Below are 22,955 nucleotides of genomic sequence, written 5' to 3' on the forward strand. Positions count from 1 at the left end.
ACTAAATTTATATTAAATTAATCTAATTCATTTATAAACTAAAATGTTCCTATTTAAATCTAAATACTTACCTATAAAATAAACCCTAAGATAGCTACAATATAATTAATAATTACATTGTAGCTATGTTAGGGTTAATATTTATTTTACAGGTAAATTGTTAATTATTTTAACTAGGTATAATAGATATTAAATAGTTATTAACTATTTAATATCTACCTAGTTAAAATAATTACCCAATTACCTGTAAAATAAATCCTAACCTAAGTTACAAATACACCTACACTATCAATAAATTTAATAAACTACTAACATCTATCTAAAAATACAATTAAATTAACTAAACTAAATTACAAAAAAAAACAAACACTAAATTACAAAAAATAAAAAAAAGATTACAAGATATTTAAGCTAATTACACCTATTCTAAGCCCCCTAATAAAATAATAAACCCCCAAAATAAAAAAAATTCCCTGCCCTATTCTAAATTCAACAAATTTCAAAGCTCTTTACCTTACCAGCCCTTAAAAGGGCCTTTTGTGGGGCATGCCCCAAAGAATTCAGCTCTTTTGCATACAACAAATACAATACCCCCCCCATTACAACCCACCACCCACATACCCCTATTCTAAACCCACCCAAACCCCCCTTAAAAAAGCCTAACACTACCCCCCTGAAGATCTCCCTACCTTGTCTTCACCACACCGGGCCGAACTCCTGATCCGATCCGGGCGATGTCTTCCTCCAAGAGGCAAAGAAGAATTCTTCCTCCGGCGATGTCTTCCTCCAAGCGGCAAAGAAGAATTCTTCCTCCGGCGACGTCTTCCTCCAAGCAGCAGCAAAGTCTTCATTCTTCCGGCGGCATCTTCAATCTTCTTTCTTCGCTCCGCCGCCGCGGAGCATCCATCCCGGCCGACTGCTGAACTTGGAATGATGTACCTTTAAATGACGTCATCCAAGATGGCGTCCGCCGAATTCCGATTGGCTGATAGGATTCTATCAGCCAATCGGAATTAAGTTAAAAAAATCTGATTGGCTGATTGAATCAGCCAATCAGATTCAAGTTCAATCCGATTGGCTGATCCAATCAGCCAATCAGATTGAGCTCGCATTCTATTGGCTGTTCCGATCAGCCAATAGAATGCGAGCTCAATCTGATTGGCTGATTGGATCAGCCAATCGGATTGAACTTGAATCTGATTGGCTGATTCAATCAGCCAATCAGATTTTTTTAACTTAATTCCGATTGGCTGATAGAATCCTATCAGCCAATCGGAATTCGGCGGACGCCATCTTGGATGACGTCATTTAAAGGTACATCATTCCAAGTTCAGCAGTCGGCCGGGATGGATGCTCCGCGGCGGCGGAGCGAAGAAAGAAGATTGAAGATGCCGCCGGAAGAATGAAGACTTTGCTGCCGCTTGGAGGAAGACGTCGCCGGAGGAAGAATTCTTCTTTGCCGCTTGGAGGAAGACATCGCCGGAGGAAGAATTCTTCTTTGCCGCTTGGAGGAAGACATCGCCGGAGGAAGAATTCTTCTTTGCCGCTTGGAGGAAGACATCGCCCGGATCGGATCAGGAGTTCGGCCCGGTGTGGTGAAGACAAGGTAGGGAGATCTTCAGGGGGGTAGTGTTAGGCTTTTTTAAGGGGGGTTTGGGTGGGTTTAGAATAGGGGTATGTGGGTGGTGGGTTGTAATGGGGGGGGGGGGGGTATTGTATTTGTTGTATGCAAAAGAGCTGAATTATTTGGGGCATGCCCCACAAAAGGCCCTTTTAAGGGCTGGTAAGGTAAAGAGCTTTGAAATTTGTTGAATTTAGAATAGGGCAGGGAATTTTTTTTATTTTGGGGGTTTATTATTTTATTAGGGGGCTTAGAATAGGTGTAATTAGCTTAAATATCTTGTAATCTTTTTTTTATTTTTTGTAATTTAGTGTTTGTTTTTTTTTGTAATTTAGTTTAGTTAATTTAATTGTATTTTTAGATAGATGTTAGTAGTTTATTAAATTTATTGATAGTGTAGGTGTATTTGTAACTTAGGTTAGGATTTATTTTACAGGTAATTGGGTAATTATTTTAACTAGGTAGATATTAAATAGTTAATAACTATTTAATATCTATTATACCTAGTTAAAATAATTAACAATTTACCTGTAAAATAAATATTAACCCTAACATAGCTACAATGTAATTATTAATTATATTGTAGCTATCTTAGGGTTTATTTTATAGGTAAGTATTTAGATTTAAATAGGAATATTTTAGTTTATAAATGAATTAGATTAATTTAATATAAATTTAGTTAGGGTTAGATAGAGTTAATATAGTTAATATAAATACTATAGTAACTATATTAACTATATTAACCCTAATATAATTAGGGTTAATATAGTTAATATATATAATGTAATACCTATATTAACTATAATATACTTAGGGTTAATATAGATAATATAGCTGGCGGCGGGGTAGGTAGATTAAATTAGGGGTTAATCATTTTAATAGAGATGGCGGCGTTGTAAGGGGCTTACATTAGGGGTTAATAATTTTTATATAGGTGGCGGCGGTGTAAGGGGTCAGATTAGGGGATAGATAAGGTAGATGGCGGCGGTTTTAGAGGCTCACAGTAGGGGGTTAGTTTATGTAGATGGCGGCGGGGTCCGGGAGCGGCGGTTTAGGGGGTAATAACTTTATTAGGGATTTCGGGGGGGGGGGGGGATCGCGGTTGACAGGGAGATAGACATTGCGCATGCGTTAGGTGTTAGGTTTATTTTAGCAGATCGCGGTTGACAGGGAGATAGACATTGCGCATGCGTTAGGTGTTAGGTTTATTTTCTAGTTAGTTTAGGGAGTTACGGGGCTCCAATAGTCAGCGTAAGGCTTCTTACGGCTGCTTTTTGTGGTGAGGTGAAAATGGAGTAAGTTTTCTCCATTTTCGCCACGTAAGTCCTTACGCTGCATATTGGATACCAAACTGCGCGGGTTTGGTATACCTGCCTATGGCCCAAAAAACTGCGGGCGACGGCAGAAATATACGGGCGTAACTTCTAGGTTACGCCGTATATGTGATACCAAATCCGCGCAAATATTGGCGTCGCCGGCTTTTGCGGGCGACGCTTTATATCGGATCGACCCCTATATTGGTTAACCTTGCCCAGAGATTGGCTTTTAAAAAGAACACTTTAACATTCAAATATATTCTTGTTTTCTGTTCACTAAAGTGTTGAGTAATCTTAATATTTGTTTGTAATTGTTTTTATATCCTATGACATACACTTAAGATATTTTTGTCCTTACAGAAGCAGAAGAATTAGATTCCGACATAGCACCCTATGTACTATACCACATGGTTGTCTGGAATATTTAAGGCACAAACTGTATTATGTTTTTTTGATAACCTCATATGCAACTTGCAATTACTACAATGGAAATAGTTTTTTTGTATTTTTGGGGGAGGGTAATTTAACACAAACATATGGTTCAATGTTACGTTTCAATCTAATCTGTAAAAACACATTTATTAATTTGTCTCTTTTAAAGAGTTTTCTGCTATATTTTTCATTGCAATTAACCATTTAATTAAAAGTTTCACACATTTAACATTCATCATATTATCTGCAATAAGTACAAATGCAATAAGTACAAATGTTTACAATATGGATAGGCTTTTTGAGTCAATTATTTAAAAAACACTAAAAACTGGTTACAAGTATAGTTTTCATTCATTTTTTTAATAATGAGTAGTCAAAAATACAACACAACTGTAATGTTGTTATTTTAAAATGTGAGCAATTTTCAAGCTCTATATTTATTTTAGAACCAATTTCATCATAAATATGTGTTTAAGTACAGTATATAATAATATTACTTGCCACATTGCAAAGATTCATCAGAACCATCTCCACAGTCGTCATCATGATCGCACAAAAACTGTTTAGGGATGCAGACTTTGTTGTGGCACATAAAAGCATTTTCATCACAAGAAGTAACAGAGGCTGAAAAATATATGAAGAAAATAAAAATACAGCACAACTACAAAATAGATTTATAGCTTAACTATTGAAATTTTGGACCTGGTAATACACTATCTGTGTAAAAATACATATAAGCAGGTTCCTGGCAGATGTGTAAAAAATAAAATAAAGACGAAATACCACATTATGGTTTTCCATGGCTAGTCTGATAAAATATTATATTATTGCAATTTTATTTCCATACCACCAGTAAAACAATATTTTAGAGCAAATAATTTCCCCACAATTCAGATTTTTTTTATACATATTATAAATATTCTAGTGTTTTAATACTTTTATTAAACTGCATTCTCCATGTACCTATAATTGGTGAGCTGGTTATCTCAGGGAAAATTGCCAGGCATAAATTAAGGGAAAACTGGAAGGCAAAAAAATCAAACCATGGAATTCCAAAACTTTCTTAGGTCATGGATAAATGTCTGAAAAATAATATCCAACAGATAGAACAAATGCTACCGTTGACCTCCATGTACACTGTTGAATATTTAATTTCTAAAAAAAAATCTTAATTTTCCTATTTGGACTACAGAATTTTTCAACCATTCTTTCTTTTAGACCTATGCAAAAGTCAATAATAATTAACATTACATTCTCAATGTACACCATCATCAAATACTATCTCATTTACCAACTGAGTAAAAAAAAATATATTCTTGTAGAATGTATGTATTTATTAAACTCTGGTCTCTCTTTATATATATTTTTATTTATTAAAATGGACAATTTTTTTTTATAGAAAACATACTTCTTCCCATACCTGATAACCCCTGTGCATAAATCAAGCTGAATTTTTTTCAGCTGACATGAAACGCACCTGTGTCTTTGAGCATTTACCTATGATAGCAGAATTTTTTAATTTGAGTACTTTCATTTCCTAAATAAACAATTGTGCATACTGTATTATCCAAGGGCAATACCCACCGCGCCCCCCAACTTAACTATTTATAGATGTCAAAAAGAATAAGTACTGGAGGCTGTGTAATCAAAATTTTTTAAATGTTTAAAAAAAATAATAATAATAATAATAATCTGAAAACTAACTCAGTGATGTAACAAGATTATGTATATGTTGTATTGTAGCTTTTTTGTATTATTTATACAGATTTTATTATAAACACATTAGCATATTCCTTTGCAATTAATCTCTTCGCTACCGTATATTTCAGAGAAAACCCTGCCCCAAATATCTGATAATTTTTCTTATTTTTCCTTTCTTTATATTTAGGACCAGATTACAATTAGAGTGTAAACGTTTGTGGGCAAGCGATATCAGGTTTTCCCAATTGTTTGCGTGAAGGTTAAATTGCGCTGGTAATACAAGTTAATGCGATTGTTTGAGCACAATTAAAGTTAACACTAATTAGGTTAGCGTGTCCTCAGAGCTGTGGTTAACTGCGAAACAAAAGTCTCACAATACACATCAAAATGCATTACAAAGTACACTTACACTTATATTAACACAATTTATTTAAAAAAAATTGCAAACAAAAAGTTATGTGGGCTCAAAAGATATAAGTTCTCAGGTGTTAGAAGAAAAAGGCAGGCAATGGGTTTTAACATTGAGATACATACATATACATCTCTAAAGATGGATATGTATGTATTTTTATATACACATATATATATATATATAAATATATATATATATACAGATGTGTTTATATATGTATTTACAGACATATATATATATATATATATATATATATATATATATATATATATATATAGATATATATATATATATATATATATATATATATATATATATATATATACAGTGTGGCAAAAAAGTATTTAGTCAGCCACCAATTGTTCAAGTTCTCCCACTTAAGAAGATGAGAGAGGCCTGTCATTTTCATCATAGGTATACCTCAACTATGAGAGACAAAATGTGGAAACAAATCCAGACAATCACATTGTCTGCTTTGGAAAGAATTTATTTGCAAATTATGGTGGAAAATAAGTATTTGGTCAATATCAAAAGTGCATCTCAATACTTTGTTATATATCCTTTGTTGGCAATGACGGAGGTCAAACATTTTCTGTAAGTCTTCACAAGGTTGTCACACACTGTTGCTGGTATGTTGGCCCATTCCTGCATGCAGATCTCCTCTAGAGCAGTGATGTTTTGGGGCTGTCGCTGGGCAACACAGACTTTCAACTTCCTCCAAAGGTTTTCTATGGGGTTGAGATTTGGAGACTGGCTAGGTCACTCCAGGTCCTTGAAATGCTTCTTACGAAGCCACTCCTTTGTTGTCCGGGCAGTGTGTTTGGGATCATTTTCATGCTGAAAGACCCAGCCACGTTTCATCTTCAATGCTCTTGCTGATGGAAGGAGGTTTGCACTCAAAATCTCACGATACATGGCCCCATTCATTCTTTCATGTACACGGATCAGTTGTCATGTTCCCTTTGCAGAGAAAAAGCCCCAAAGCATGATGTTGCCACCCCCATGCTTCACAGTAGGTATGGTGTTCTTTGGTTGCTACTCAGCATTCTCTCTCCTCCAAACACGACGCGTTGTGTTTCTACCAAACAGTTCTACTTTGGCTTTATCTGACCATATGACATTCTCCCAATCTGGATCATCCAAATCAGACGGGCCTGAACATGTACTGGCTTAAGCAGGGGGACACGTCTGGCACTGCAGGATCTGAGTCCCTGGCAGCGTAGTGTGTTACTGATGGTAGCCTTTGTTACGTTGTTCCCAGCTCTCTGCAGGTCATTCACTAGGTCCCCCCGTGTGGTTCTGGGATGTTTGCTCACCGTTCTTGTGATCATTTTGACCCCACGGGGTGAGATCTTGCATGGAGCCCCAGATCGAGGGAGATTATCAGTGGTCTTGTATGTCTTCCATTTTCTTTTCTAATTATTGCTCCCACAGTTGATTTCTTCACACCAAGCTGCTTGTCTATTTCAGATTCAGTCTTCCTAGCCTGGTGCAGGTCTACAATTTTGTTTCTGGTGTCCTTCAACAGCTCTTTGGTCTTCACCATAGTGGAGTTTGGAGTGTGACTGTTTGAGGTTGTGGGCAGGTGTCTTTTATACTGATAACAAGTTCAAACAGGTGCCATTAATACAGGTAAGGTTTTTTTATTTACCTATCATGACTATAAAAAAAAAAATAGTAGACAGCCCAAGGTATTGATTTAGGCTCATTTTGGTATATTTCATGGCACCGTTTCTTTGCCAAATGAGGTCACATTAAAAACATTATTATTTTTTTCCCAAACTTTGGGTTTTTCACTTAAATGTTTTACATACCGCTTGTACAGTCAAAATACAAATGGTTGTAAAATTTTCTGTTGGATCCCCTTTGTTCATATATAACAGACATGCATTGCTTTCCAATTGCTTTTTGGTAATTAGAAGGCTGCTAACTACAGCTGAGCACAACACTTCTGAAATCCCCAGGGGTTAATTAGTTAGCTGGTAAGGGTAATAGTACTGTAATGTAGGAATTACCCACCAACCTGACACCTCCCACCTCCCTCCTTCCCATCATCTTTTTTGACAGTATGCAGTTTTGGGCTTTTTTTTAATTCTTTTTTTTTCTGCACTGTAGGAACCCTCTCACCTCCCTGATCCATCTCAAGCAGCTCTCAAATCCTCCCAATAATTGTGGCCATCTTAGGTGTCCCAACTCAACAATTTTTTTCTGCAGAGTATGACCCTTTTTCTGCAGAGTAGGACCCTTTTTGATGAAACAACTTTGATCTACGTTATGAGGTATGCTAGGCTATGAACTGCATGAAGTAGATCTACGATGTAGTGGCTTAAAGGGCTAATTGTATAGAATTACAAATGTAGCATATGTATAAAAAGAGTAATGAGGATCCTAATATGAATAAAAGATATGAAATAACATTTAATTAATTAATAATTATTTTCTGTGTGCTACAGTAAACATGACATTTACTGAAAATGCAGTTGAAGCACATAATGGTAAAGGTCATATATTTATCTCTCTTTTAGGGCCTTATGACATAAACCTCTCCGTTTAGACGAGATGATATAAAATAATCTCCCAGCACTCTGGGCCTGATGTTCTAAAGGTCTCTGGGCTGGCAAGATTATTTAAGAAATCTCTCCAGTAGTTCTATCTCCCTGGTGGAATTATCTAAAGCCACTGTTTACCCTGAAAACAGTGTGTCTCGCTAAGCATATACTGCATATTTGAAGGATGCTACATTACAAAAGTGCACAATGAAAATCATAATTTTATAAATCATACACGGCTAGATTACGAGTTTTGCGTTATGAATGAAAAATCAGTTATAACGCTGCTTTTTCACTCCCGCTGGTATTACGAGTCTTGCAGATTTAGGGGCATCGCACACTTCTTTGGCCGTATCGAAAATTAACTTACGCAATTTGCGTAAAGTCTTTTTTCAATGGGACTTCCATAGCGCCAGTATTACAAGCTTTTTCTGGGAGGCCAAAAAGTGAGCAGTACAGCCTATCCCGCAAGATTCGAGGATGCTCCGCGCTGGATGTCTTGAAGATGGAGCCGCTCCGTGCTGGATGGATGAAGATAGAAGATGCCGTCTGGATGAATACTTCTGCCTGTCTGGACTTCTCCCGGCTTTGTTGATGACGTCTTGCCGCTTGGATGAAGACTTCTCCCGGCTTCGTTCAGGATGGATGTCCAGTCTTCAAAACTGTAAGTGGATCTTTGGGGGTTAGTGTTAGGTTTTTTTTAAAGGGTTTTGGGGGGTTTTATTTTTAGATTAGGGCTTTTGGGCTGAAAAAGAGCTAAATGCCCTTTTAAGGGCAATGCCCATACAAATGCCCTTTTCAGGGCAATGGGGAGTTTAGTTTTTTTTAGTTAGGATTTTATTTGGGGGGGTTGGTTGTGTGGGTGGTGGGTTTCACTGTTGAGGGTTGTTTGTATTTTTTTTTACAGGTCAAAGAGCTGATTTCTTTGGGGCAATGCCCCACAAAAAAAGGCCCTTTTAAGGGCTATTGGTAGATTAGTTTAGGCTAGGGTTTTTTTTATTTTGGGGGGGGGGGCTTTTTTATTTTGATAGTGCTATTAGATTGTAGTTTAATGTTAGGTGTTAGTGTAAGACAGGTTAGGTTTTATTTTACAGGTAAATTTGTATTTATTTTAACTAGATAGTTAGTAAATAGTTAATAACTATTTACTAACTATTCTACCTAGTTAAAATAAATACAAACTTGCCTGTAAAATAAAAATAAACCCTGAGCTAGCTACAATGTAACTATTAGTTATATTGTAGCTATCTTAGGATTTATTTTACAGGTAAGTATTTAGTTTTAAATAGGAATAATTTAGGTAATGATAGGAATTTTTATTTAGATTTATTTTAATTATATTTAAGTTGGGGGTTGTTAGGGTTAGGGTTAGACTTAGGTTTAGGGGGTTAATAAATTTAGTATAGTGGCAGTGACGTTGGGGGCGGCAGATTAGGGGTTAATAAATGTAGGTAGGTGGCGGCGATGTTAGGGGTGTCAGATTAGGGGTTAATATTATTTAACTAGTGTTTGCGAGGCAGGAGTGCGGCGGTTTAGGGGTTAATATGTTTATTATAGTGGCGGCGATGTCCGGAGCAGCAGGTTAGGGGTTAATAAGTATAATATAGGTGTCGGCGATGTCTGGGGCAGCAGATTAGGGGTTAATAAGTGTAAGATTAGGGTTTTTTAGACTCGGGGTTCATGTTAGGGTGTTAGGTGTAAACATAAATTTTGTTTCCCATAGGAATGAATGGGGCTGCGTTTCGGAGCTTTACGCTGCTTTTTTGCAGGTGTTAGACTTTTTTTTAGCTGGCTCTCCCCATTGATGTCTATGGACAAATCGTGCATGAGCACGTAAAAAAAAGCTCACCACAGCTTTCAGCAGCGCTGGTATTGGAGTGCGGTATGGAGCTCAATTTTGCTCTACGCTCACTTCTTGCCTGTTAATGCTGGGTTTATGAAAACCTGTAATACAATACCAGCGCTGTAGGAAAGTGAGAGGTGACAATAACCTGCAAGTTATTAACGCACCCCTCATACTGTAAAACTCGTAATCTATCCGACAGTCGGTTACCGCATTTGGTCAAATGGGACAAGCCCAGGTACCACGTAAAGGTCTCGCCTAGGATTATTACATAAGTCCCTGAACCCTGACTTGTTCCCAGTTTGTTTTATTAAGAGCTTGCATTTGTGTGCGTAACTGCATTTGTGTGGCTGTAATAGGGACCCAGGTTTTTGGAAGAGACCTCGATGTGGTACCTGGGCTTGTCCCATTTGGCCAAATGTGGTAACTGACTCTTCCAGTTTTGCTTTTTATCTTAGCTGAGAGCTTGTGAGTGAGTGCTGGACTTTGTCTGTGTGCTGTGTTGTCTGTTTTGTAATTTTCCCTATGGACCTGCACCTTGGCAGGCCTGGGGTTACCTGCCTGTGACTCTGGGAATAGTGTAGCTTTAAGTGAGTGCGATAGCAACCAAAGCTGAGCCTGTTTAGGAGTCATAGGATGTGTACCTGGTCCGGTCTGAGAATGCTGTACACTTTTCCTTGTTTTGCTTACAACTAGGTTGATTACATAAGTCCCTGAACCCTGACTTGTTCCCAGTTTGTTTGATTAAGAGCTTGCATTTGTGTGTGTGACTGCATTTGTGTGGTACCTGGGCTTGTCCTATTTGGCCAAATGCAGTAACTTACTCTTCCAGTTTTGCTTTTAATCTTAGCTGAGAGCTTGTGAGTGACTGCACTCTCAGACTGGACTGGGTGCACACCCTATGACCCTGCAACATGTTCAGTTCTGGGTGCTCAATAGCATATAATGCATCACTTCACCCAGAAAATTGCTGTGAATCCCAGGCAATTAACCCCAGACAAGTCTGGGTGCAAGGCCCATAGGGAAAATTACAAGTAAATTAATACAAAACACAGAGAAAGTCCAGCACTTACTTGCAAGCAAAACTGGAAGAGTTAGTTATCGCATCTGGCCAAATGGGACAAGTCCAGGTACCACGTCAAGGTCTCTCTCCAAAACCTGGGTCCCTAATGCAGCCATACAAATGCAAGCTCTCAATCAAACAAACTGGGAACAAGTCAAGGGTGGACAGGCTTATGTAATCACCCCTAGACATATACAAACAACGTAAAGGGGATGGCACTCCCAGACTGGACTGGGTACACATCCCATGACCCTGCAACATGCTCAGCCCTGGGTGCTCAATAGCACTCTCAGGAAGCTGTGCTGTCCCCAGAGTCCCAGGCAGTTAACCCCAGATAAGTCTGGATGCAAGGCCCCATATACAGTATATACACTATATATACTATTTGTATGTTTACTTCTTTTTTTTTTTTTTTTCTTTATTAGTATGACACAAAAAATTGGAGAAAAGAATCCTCAAATCTGACACATTCCACTCAAAACTGGACTGGACAAAATTATTGGCACCTTCTCAAAAGAAATAATTGAATTCCAAGTTTGTGATGCTTCTGTGATTTGTAATTAAACTCACGTGTATCAATTAACAGGTGCTAACAATAAAGAAATCACACTGGCATCCAGGTAAAATGGTGAAAAATGTACTCAACCTTTCTGTTGTGTGTCTCCATTTGCCAGACTGAGCATGGAGAAGAGAAAGAGTAGCACAAAATTGTCTGAGGATTTGAGAACAAAAATTGTGGAAAAGCATGGACAATCTCAAGGTTACAAGTCCAGAGATCTTAAAGGGACAGTCTAGTCAAAATTAAACTTTCATGATTCAGATAGGGCATGCAATTGTAAACAACTTTCCAATTTACTTTTATCATCAAATTTGCTTTGTTCCCTTGGTAGTATTTTTGAAAAGCTAAACCTAGGTAGCTTCAAACTGATTTCTAAACCGTTGAAACTGCCTCCTAGCTCAGAGCATTTTGAAAGGTTTTCACAGTTAGATGTGTGTCATATAGATACGATTGTGCTCACTCCCATAGAGTTATTTAGGAGTCTGCACTGGTTGGCTAAACTGCATGTCTGTCAAAAGCACTAAGAGTGCAGTCTGCAGAGGCTTAGATACAAGGTAATCACAGAGGTAAAAAGTATATTAATATAAATGTGTTGGTTATGCAAAAATGGAGAATGGGTAATAAAGGAATTATCTATCTTTTTAAACAATACAAATTCTGGTGAAGACTGTCCCTTTAATGTTCCTGTGTCCACTGTGCGCAACATTGTCAAAAAGTTTACAGCCCACGGCACTGTAGCTAATCTCCCTGGACGTGGACGAAAGAGAAAAATTTATCAAATATTAAAACAAAGGATTGTTCAAATGGTGGATTAAGAACTTTAATCAATTTCCAGACAAATTGAAGCTGATCTTCAGGCAAAGGGTACAAATGTGTCAGCTCGCACTATATACGTTGCCATCTGAATGAAAAGGGACGCTATGGTAGGAAACCAAGGAGGACCCCACTGCTGACACAGAAACATAAAAAAGCCAAATTAGAGTTTGCCAAAACTTACCTGAGGAAGCCAAAAAAAATTTGGGAGAATGTGCTGTGGTCAGAATAAACAGAATTACAGCTTTTTTCCCTAACACAAATGAGGCTTTTAAGAAAAGAATGCAGTCTCTACAGTCAAACATGGTGGAGATACACTGATGTTTTGGGGTAGCTTTGCTGCTTTAGGCACTGGATGTCTTGACTATGTGCATGGCATTCTAAAATCTGAAGACTACCAAAATAATTATGTGGTGCAATGTAGGACCCAGTGTCAGAAAATTGGGTCTCCATCAGAGGTTATGGGTCTTACAGAAGAACAATGACCCAAAGCACAAGTCAAAAGGAGAGTACTGAACTGGCCAGCAATGAGCCCAGATCTCAATCCCATAGAGCACCTGTGGAGAGATCTCAAAACAGCAGTTGGGAAAAGGAACCCTTCCAATCTGAGAAACCTGGAGCAGTTGGCGAAAGAAGAGTGGTCCAAAATTCCAATAGAGAGGTGTAAGAAACTTATTTATGGGTACAGGAAGCGATTGATTTCAGTTATTTTTTCCAAGGGGAGTGCTACCAAATATTAAATGGAGGATGCCAATAATTTTGTCCAGTCCATTTTTTGAAGTGGTAGGGACAAATACAGTAAGAGAATTCAAGAATGTATGGGTTCATCTTGTATAATGACGGAAAATATTACAACCATTCAATATACATGAAGATATTTTAATTTATTTTGCCTGCTTTTGCTCTCTTCCTTGAAGAAAGGCTAGAATGGATCCATCATACTTAAAGGGACAGACAACACCAGAATGTTTGTTGTTTAAAAAGAAAGATAATCCCTTTATTACCAATTCCCCAGTTTTGCATAACCAACACTGTAATAGAAATACACTTTTTTTTACCTCTGTAATTACCTTCTATCTATGCCTCTGCAAACTGCCCCCTTATTTCAGTTATTTTGACAAACTTGCATTTTAGCCAACCATTGCTTATTCCAGGGTAACTTCACGTGCATGAGCTCAATGTTATCTATATGAAACACATGAACTAATGCCCTCTAGTGGTCAAAATGCATTCAGATTAGATTCAGTCTTCAAGATCTAAGAAATTAGCATATGAACCTCCTAGGTTTAGCTTTTAACTAAGAATATCAAGGGAACAAGGCAAAATTGGTGATAAAAGTAAATTGGAAAGTTGTTTAAAATTGCATGTCCTATTTAAACCATGAAAGTTTTTGTTGGACTTGACTGTCCCTTTAATTAAATATGGTGAAAAAATTGCATAAAAAAAGTTATAAGTGCTCAAAGATATGAAGTCTCAGATATTAAAAGAAAAAAATTCCCGCAAAGGACTTTAAAATAGCGATACATACATATGCATGTCTAAAGATGTGTGTGTGTATATATATATATATATATATATATATATTTTTTTTTTTTTCCAAAAAATAATTTAAACAGGTAAACAGCCCTGAGGAGTGTACTCACGGCCAGCTGCACAGTTACTAGGGTCAGTTAACCCCTGGTGCAAAGCATTTAGGGAAAATTACAAAACAAATTGTGTGTGTACATATATATATATATATATATATATATATATATATATATATATATATATATATATATATATATATATATATATATATATCCTCTCCAAGAACACAGGCACTCACTGGTCTTTATAAAAGGTAATCCTTTATTCAATACATGAAGCTTTTAATATTTTGATACATTTGATAAAGGCACAATGTTGTGCCGAAACGTCATGGTATTATTATCGTTTTAATGGATTGAATAAAGGATTACCTTTTATAAAGACCAGTGAGTGCCTGTGTTCTTGGAGAGGATACGAATTGGCTTGCAGTGCACCTTGGCAGTCAAATGGGCGTAAGATTGTGCTGTCCTCTATCTGGACTATATATATATATATATATATATATATAAATATATATATATATATATATATATATATATATATATATTACAATATATATATGTATATATATATATATATATACATATATATATAATATATATAGAGAGAGAGAAAAAAAGAGAGAGATGTATTTAAGAATAAATAGAACATATTCTGCTATGTGAGGAACATTGGAATGTGAAATATTCATATTTCATGTTGGGTTAGCGCACTAGAGTAAGCATGATCAGGTGTGCGTGCGAGTAAGGGTGTAAGTTTTTTTCCCACTACTCTATGGGGGAGTATGTCAATGTGTCAGCAATATTTGAAATTCTTCTTTTTGCACCCGTTGGGTTAGTACTTGTGCACAAACTTTTTTCTTTCAACTTGTAATATGAGTGCAACCCAGCACATGCAAAAAGCCTCCATCTAGCAAAGTTAATCTGCGAGCAGGAGCATTAATTTCCACTCCTCTTGTACTCTAGCCCTAAATTATCATTTTAAAGGCACAGTCTACTTGAGATTTTGTTTTTGCTTAAAATGATAGATAATTTCTTTATTACCCATTCCGTAGTTTTACATAACCAACTTGGTTATATTAATACACTTTCCTACAATTTTCAGCAATTATCTAATTAACCCCTTGATAACCAGTGACATACCCTTTTTCTCTAGGGGTGTGGCTTTCAATATATTTGTAAACATTCTGGAGGGTTTAATAGCCATACAATCCCTTAAACGACCAGCAACGTACAGGGTACGTCATGGTCGTTAAGGGGTTAACAAGATGCTGAGCTGTTATGCTTTCTAAAGAGTTTATAACTACATGTTAATGCCTCTATGACTGATGCATAAATAATTCCACCACCAGTAAAAAAAAAAAAAATAGGTAAAAAAATCAGATGAAGGAAAATGAATCTCTCTTGACAAGTTAGAAACAATTCAAATGCATACTTAATCTATACCTCAAAAATCACTGTTGAGTTCAACCAGTCAAATACTGGGTAAGCTAAAAAGGAATATTGCCAGCTCACTTGTCAACAAGGAGGACCCAGACCATGCCAGGTGGTCAAATGGCAGACCAAATGTCAAGGGGAGCACTTGTGCAACCATTTGAATGTCATTCAAATGTATTTATTTTAACAATATTAATATTAATATTATTTGTAAAATAATATAAATATATATACATTTCTGGAGAAAAGATGCAAAATCATTTTAAGTTATTTGAGGAATAATGAATATATTATTCCCATTTGTACATAAAATATTTATTTAATTTTCTGCACTGCTTTCAAATCTTTTTATGAATAAAGTTATTAATAGAAAGTTTGAAATGATTGAAAGAACACAGTTAAAATGTAGACAATCTTTTCAAAACTATATTCTATAAATAAAAATGAGTTAAAAAAATAAATAAAGTTTGAGATGAGAGAGAACATTAGGCTACATATCTAAGTTGTCAGGCAACCCACTCAATCCTATTACTACTGAATAAAATCCAGTTGTTCTATGTGCATTTGAAATAAGGCATAAAATATTTTAATAGCATCATAACTGCATTTATAGGTTTCTTAAATATGTATTTCTTGCTTTTACCTGCATAAGCTGATTTTCTTTTTTTAGCATTGATATGATAATGAAATAGATTTTGATTTTCATTACTGCTAAACTGCATATGGTGCACTTTAATATATGTGTATTCATTACTTAATAAATAAGATACATGTACAGCATTATTTTCACTGTGTGCTCAAAAAAAGCAATAAAGTAAATAACATCTATACTTTCGACCTTGCTTTATAAATAATTAAAATCAGGAAATGAACAAGCTGGTTGTCTGTAAACATCTAAATCAAACAGAGCTGCTAAAGATAAGCAAAAAGTTATAAATCTTACTATTTAGAATTTTACTAAAACAACTTAATGCACACCAGAGTTATTATTTATTTTACTTAAACAAATTATTCTGAATTTTAGAATAATCATAATGCATGATTCATGTTAATATATCTGTTTACATTTCTCTTTAATATGACCTTGTGTAAGAGAAATCTAATTCTGAGTGGGATTCCTGAAAACATATTACAAATATTCTCCTATTGTGAAGACATACGTAGATCTCAATAAATGTTTATGGCCGATGAAGCAGTTAGTTATTGAAACCTATTATGCAGGGGCATGCAATTATTTATTAAAACTTGTAAAGGGATATTATAGCTAAAATATAATGTGCTCTGTTTCATTAGAGTATGTTATTATAGCACTGTTGATACTGCACCTTCAAGCATCTATTTGTCCAAACAGACACAGCCGGTTGAGCATGACCCCACAAACCACCAGCCGCGTCTGCTCAGTACCTGCAGTTTTAAACATTGGAAAATTTGACAATGCAAAAAATATTTATAGTAGAACTATAAAATATCTTTGCAATGCTTACTATATTTATAGAAAACATCTAGCAGGAAGATCCCTTTTTGCTGCTGGTTGTGAGTCATTAACAAAGTTATGTATTTACATATAAAAACATTTGACAAACGTTTTGCTTTATACTTGCCATGACCTATGTGGATTTTGAACCTAGGACTGCTGGGCTGTATTGCTGGGTTTTACTTCTGAGTCAAAGGTTGGCCTTTGTTTGGACTCTTTGGCTCCACCTGGCTGCCAGCTGTGGTAGATCAGCAATCAGCTACTGCTATAAATATACTGCACTTCCTGTGCTCCAGGCCTTCTTTGTTATGTAAGGTACCACATAGAGGTATACCCTCTTCTAATTACTGGCCACTAATCAGCATCAGTTTGAGGGTTTCCAATCATTAGTAAAGTTTGTAGAGGTGAAGTGGCTGAGGGCTTGACAGGGAAGTAGTGAAACAGTCCAAAAAACCCGCAAGAGAACAGGTTAGAAAAACCTATGGCTCAGAGGTAACACACGGCAATACAAGCAAGCAGTCCTTGGTTAAATATCCAAGTAGGCTGTGACAGTGCTATATTCTTTTATCAAGATGAAATATCATTTTTCATTTTTGAATTGTGAGCAACCTGGTATTTAATTTACCACTAGGAGCAGGGTGCTGAAATTGATTATTTTTTTTTTATGATTCTTTTGATTTCTTTAAGCTATAATAAATCAGTGTATGAATTAATATACAATATTAAAATAATAAGTTAATCTTACATTAAACCAACTTTTCTTTTAAAAATGCATTTATTTGCAGCAGCTTATCGTGGCTGAAGTACAACACTTACACCAAAGGCGTATAGCCTCGTTTCGGTGCCGGTTCCTTTGACATCGGCAATAGTCGTGATGCTGGAACTTCTGGGGCTTTCCACTCTGCCCCTGAATAGAAAGCAATCTGAGAATAGCAACAGAATTGCAGATCCAGGATCAAAGAAGTCAGGCGAGAATAATGCGATTAAAACATTTCACTTTATTTCAATATCCATTAAAAAATTCAAAGGGCAAAGCAAGCAGACATTACAGCTGACGCGTTTCCTGCCTCAAGTTCTGAGCTCTGATGAAGTGCCCTTGAGGCAAGAAAACGCATTAGCTGTAATGTCTGCTTGCTGTGCCCTTTGATTTTTTTAATAAATATCACAATAAAGTGGATGTTTTAATCACATCATTCTCTCCTGACTTTTTTGATCCTGGATCTGCAATTTATTTGCTCCACTCAGAACAGGCCTCACCATGGTTGACCAAAGAAGTTGAATACAAGTGCTCAGCATCATATCCAGAGGTTGTCTTTGGGAAATATACGTGCTGTCAGCATTGCTGCAGAGGTTGAAGGTATGGGGGTCAGCCTGTCACTGACCATATGCCGCACACTGTATCAAATTGGTCTTCATGGCTGTCATTCCAGAAGGAAGCCTCTTCTAAAGATGATGCACAAGAAAGCCCGCAAACAGTTTGCTGAAGACAAGCAGACTAAGGACATGGACTACTGGAACCATGTCCTGTGGTCCGATGAGACCAAGATAAACTTATTTGGTTAAGATGGTGTCAAGCTTGTGTGGTGTCAACCAGGCGAGGAGTATAAAGACAAGTGTGTCTTGCCTACAGACAAGCATGTTGGTGGGAGTGTCATGGTCTGGGCCTGCATGAGTCCGGTACTGGGGAGCTACAGTTCATTGAGGGAACCATGAATACCAACATGTAAAGTGACATACTGAAGCAGAGCATGATCCCCTCCCTTTGGAGACTGGGTCACAGCGCAGTATTCCAACATGATAACAACCTCAAACACACTTCCAAGACGACCACTGCCTTGCTAAAGAAGCTGAGGGTAAAGGTGATTGACTGGCGAAGCATGTCTCCAGACCTAAACCCTATTGAGCATCTGTGCGGCATCCTCAAACGGAAGGTGGGGGAGCACAATATCTCTAACATCCACCAGCTCTGTGATGTCATCATGGAGGAGTAGAGGAGGACTCCAGTGGCAACCTGTGAATCTCTGGTGAACTCCATGCCCAAGAGGGTTAAGGCAGTGCTGGAAAATAATAGTGGCCACACAAAATATTGACACTTTGGACCCAATTTGGACTTAGGGGTGTACTCACTTTTGTTGCCAACGGTTTAGATATCAATGGCTGTGTGTTAAGTTATTTTAAGGGGACAGCAATTTACACTGTAATACAGGCTGTACACTCACTACTTTACATTGTAGCAAAGTGTAATTTCTTCAGTGTTGTCACATGAAAAGATATAATAAAATATTTACAAAAATGTTAGGGTTGTACTCACTTTTGTCAGATACTGTATATAGTGTATGTGTGTGTGTTTATATGTTGTGTAGTCTCTTTGAGAAATATGACTATATGTGCTCTGCATGTCATATACATTATTTAAATTTCAGGGGTAGGGAAAAAAACAATCTTTGAAAATAGGTGGGTTCACCGTATTTAAAAAAAATACATGTATAGATAACTCATAGCTTCAGGACAAATTTGACAAAAGAATGAACTGCTAAGGTGATAACGATAATAGAAAATAGTTTCCTTGAAGAAGAAAAGGAAAAAAAAGATGAATAACCGCTAACTATATCAATAAAACAGTGATCTGTTTCCTGCCCCTTAATCAAAATGTAGAGTAGACCATGTAGTATTGCTGGCTCTGTGCTTAAACCCAAATAAGTGAGGGCAGGGAACATTTGCTTAATGGGACATTCTAGTTTAAAAATGAAATGCTTTATTCCTTTAGCCTATTTTAATTAAATGTCCTTGTATTACTATTTGTTTAACTCATTCAGAGCTAAATTATGAGTGGAGCACTATCATTTGCATGCTAGCGATATCGGGTTTAATTCCGCTCGAATTACAAGTTGAAAGTAAATGCAAGCGAGTGCAATCTCGATTTACGCTAGAATGATTACTGTGACCTCAGAGCACTGGTCAACTTTTACACGGGTCAAAAAAGTGTCACAAAACACATCAAAATGACATTTAAAAGTACAGTTACACTAATAATAAAACTAATAAAAAATATTCAAAACAATAAGAGATATGAGGTCTAATGTGTAAGAAAAAAGGACTGCAAACATTGAGGTACATATATACACATGTCTAAATATGTAAGTGTATATATATATATATATATATATATATATATATGGGTGTGCTCATATGTATTTATGTACAGTATTTATATGTGTATATATATATTTACAGACATATATACAGATATAACTATGTATACATAATTAGACATATATAAGTGCATAGAGCTCTTTGCAGTCAAATAGATGAAAACATGAAAAATCATATTTATGCAATATTTATATTTATAGGACCACTCAATGCAATAGAATTGCATAATAAAAAGACAATACAATAACACTTACTCTGAATTTCAAATAAGCGGTAGATTTTTTTCTGACATTTTTTTTAATTTCTCCCATTTTCCAGCCCCCTGTATCATGTGACAGACTTCAGCCAATCACAGACTAGTATACGTATACCCTGTGAGCTTGTGCACATGCTCAGTAGGATTTTGTTCCCCAAAAAGTGTGAATTTATAAAGACTGTACAAAATTGGATAATGGAAGTAAATTGGAAAGTGTCTTAAAAGTGCATGCTCTTTCTGAATCATAAAAGTTTATTTTGACTTGAGTGTCCCTTTAATTAATGTTTAACTATGCATTTACCGTAAATATTATGCATTCCAATGTTCTGAGCATAGCAGAATATATTTATTTATTATGAAATATATATTTCTATATACAAAGGGCTCAAAATTTCAAGTCCTAAGCTACTAGCCAGGACAAAATGTTACTCTCTACTTCTAATCCCAAACACCCCCTCTTTGCATATGTTAAGCCATTGTGAAACATTTTGTAATATTGTTTTTATTTTATACCATAACAAATAAAATAATGTTACATATAGTAATAAAAATTAGAAAAAAATAACTAGAGGTTCTGGGGAAGACAACAGCTGGAGAGAAAAAGGAAGTTGTTGAACATAGAGAGTGCTGATAGTCATAGAAGGTCGTAGCAGACCTGGGGATTTTTTTTTTTTTTATAATTATCTCTACCTTCTCACTCTTAACTATCTTTCTCGACTCCCTCCTCTCTTCAATCTCTCTTTTTACCCTCTCCCTTTGTCTCTCAGGCCATATCCTCTCTTTACACTCTTTCTTTTATATGTGTGTACATATGTATTTATGTATTTATATGTGTAAATATGTATTTACAGACATTTATACACATATAAACATAAATACATATGCATACACACACACAAACACACATATATATATATACAGTGGGGCAAAAAAGTATTTAGTCAGCAACCAATTGTGCAAGGTCTCCCACTTAAGAAGATGAGAGAGGCCTGTAATTTTCATCATAGGTATACCTCAACTAGGAGAGACAAAATGTGGAAACAAATCCAGACAATCACATTGTCTGATTTGGAAAGAATTTATTTGCATATTATGGTGGAAAATAAGTATTTGGTCAATATCAAAAGTTCATCTCAATACTTTGTTATATATCCTTTGTTGGCAATGACAGAGGTCAAACATTTTCTGCAAGTCTTCACAAGGTTGTCACACACTGTTGCTGGTATGTTGGCCCATTCCTGCATGCAGATATCCTCTAGAGCAGTGATGTTTTGGGGCTGTCGCTTGGCAACACAGACTTTCAACTTCCTCCAAAGGTTTTCTATGGGGTTGAGATCTGGAGACTGGCTAGGCCACTCCAGGACCTTGAAATGCTTCTTACGAAGCCACTCATTTGTTGCCCGGGCAGTGTGTTTGGGATCATTGTCATGCTGAAAGACCCAGCCACGTTTCATCTTCAATGCCCTTGCTGATGGAAGGAGGTTTGCACTCAAAATCTCACGATACATGGCCCCATTCATTCTTTCATGTACACAGATCAGTTGTCCTTTTCCCTTTGCAGAGAAACAGCCCCAAAGTATGATGTTGCCACCCCCATGCTTCACAGTAGGTAAGGTGTTCTTTGGTTGCAACTCAGCATTCTCTCTCCTCCAAACATGACGAGTTGTGTTTCTACCAAACAGTTCTACTTTGGTTTCATCTGACCATATGACATTCTCCCAATCTGCTTCTGGATCATCGAAATGCTCTCTAGCATATTTCAGACGGGCCCGGACATGTACTGGCTTAAGCAAGGGGACATGTCTGGCACTGCAGGATATGAGTCCCTGGCGGCGTAGTGTGTTATTGATGGTAGCCTTTGTTACGTTGGTCCCAGCTCTCTGCAGGTCATTCACTAGGTCCCCCCGTGTGGTTCTGGGATGTTTGCTCACCGTTCTTGTGATCATTTTTACCCCACGGGGTGAGATCTTGCGTGGAGCCTCAGATCGAGGGAGATTATCAGTGGTCTTGTATGTCTTCCATTTTCTAATTATTGCTCCCACAGTTGATTTCTTCACACCAAGCTGCTTGCCTATTGCAGATTCAGTCTTCCCAGCCTGGTGCAGGTCTACAATTTTGTTTCTGGTGTCCTTCGACAGCTCTTTGGTCTTCACCATAGTGGAGTTTGGAGTGTGACTGTTTGAGATTGTGGACAGGTGTTTTTTATACTGATAACAAGTTCAAAAAGGTGCCATTAATACAGGTAAAGTGGAGGACAGAGGAGCCTCTTAAAGAAGAAGATACAGGTCTGTGAGAGCCAGAAATCTTGCTTGTTTGTAGGTGACCAAATACTTATTTTCCACCATAATATGCAAATAAATTATTTCCAAATCAGACAATGTGATTGTCTGTATTTGTTTCCACATTTTGTCTCTCATAGTTGAGGTATACCTATGATGAAAATTACAGGCCTCTCTCATCTTCTAAAGTGGGAGAACTTGCACAATTGGTGGCTGACTAAATACTTTTTTGCCCCACTGTATATATATATATATATATATATATATATATATATATATATATATGTTAACGCAGTTGAGATATTCTAAGTTTGGCTTTTTGCGCACATCGGGTTAGTGCGCGAACAAAAAGGAAATTTATGCTTACCTGATAAATTTATTTCTTTTACGATATGATGAGTCCACGGACTTCATCCTTACTTATGGGATTACGCCTTCTGTTTAGCAGGAAGTGGCAA

General features: G+C 36.6%; 1 protein-coding gene across 1 annotated transcript in view; it reads right to left on the reverse strand.

The window, feature by feature from the left end:
- LRP1B (LDL receptor related protein 1B) overlaps positions 1-22,955 on the reverse strand; it is a 2,715,774-nt gene that overhangs the window by 449,880 nt on the left and 2,242,939 nt on the right. The window contains exon 54 of the mRNA XM_053698264.1: positions 3,871-3,993. Coding sequence (XP_053554239.1) covers positions 3,871-3,993 — 123 coding nt within the window. The remainder of the gene's footprint in view (positions 1-3,870; positions 3,994-22,955) is intronic.

This window comes from Bombina bombina, chromosome 1 (assembly GCF_027579735.1).
Source record: "Bombina bombina isolate aBomBom1 chromosome 1, aBomBom1.pri, whole genome shotgun sequence".
Classification (NCBI taxonomy): Eukaryota; Metazoa; Chordata; class Amphibia; order Anura; family Bombinatoridae; genus Bombina; species Bombina bombina.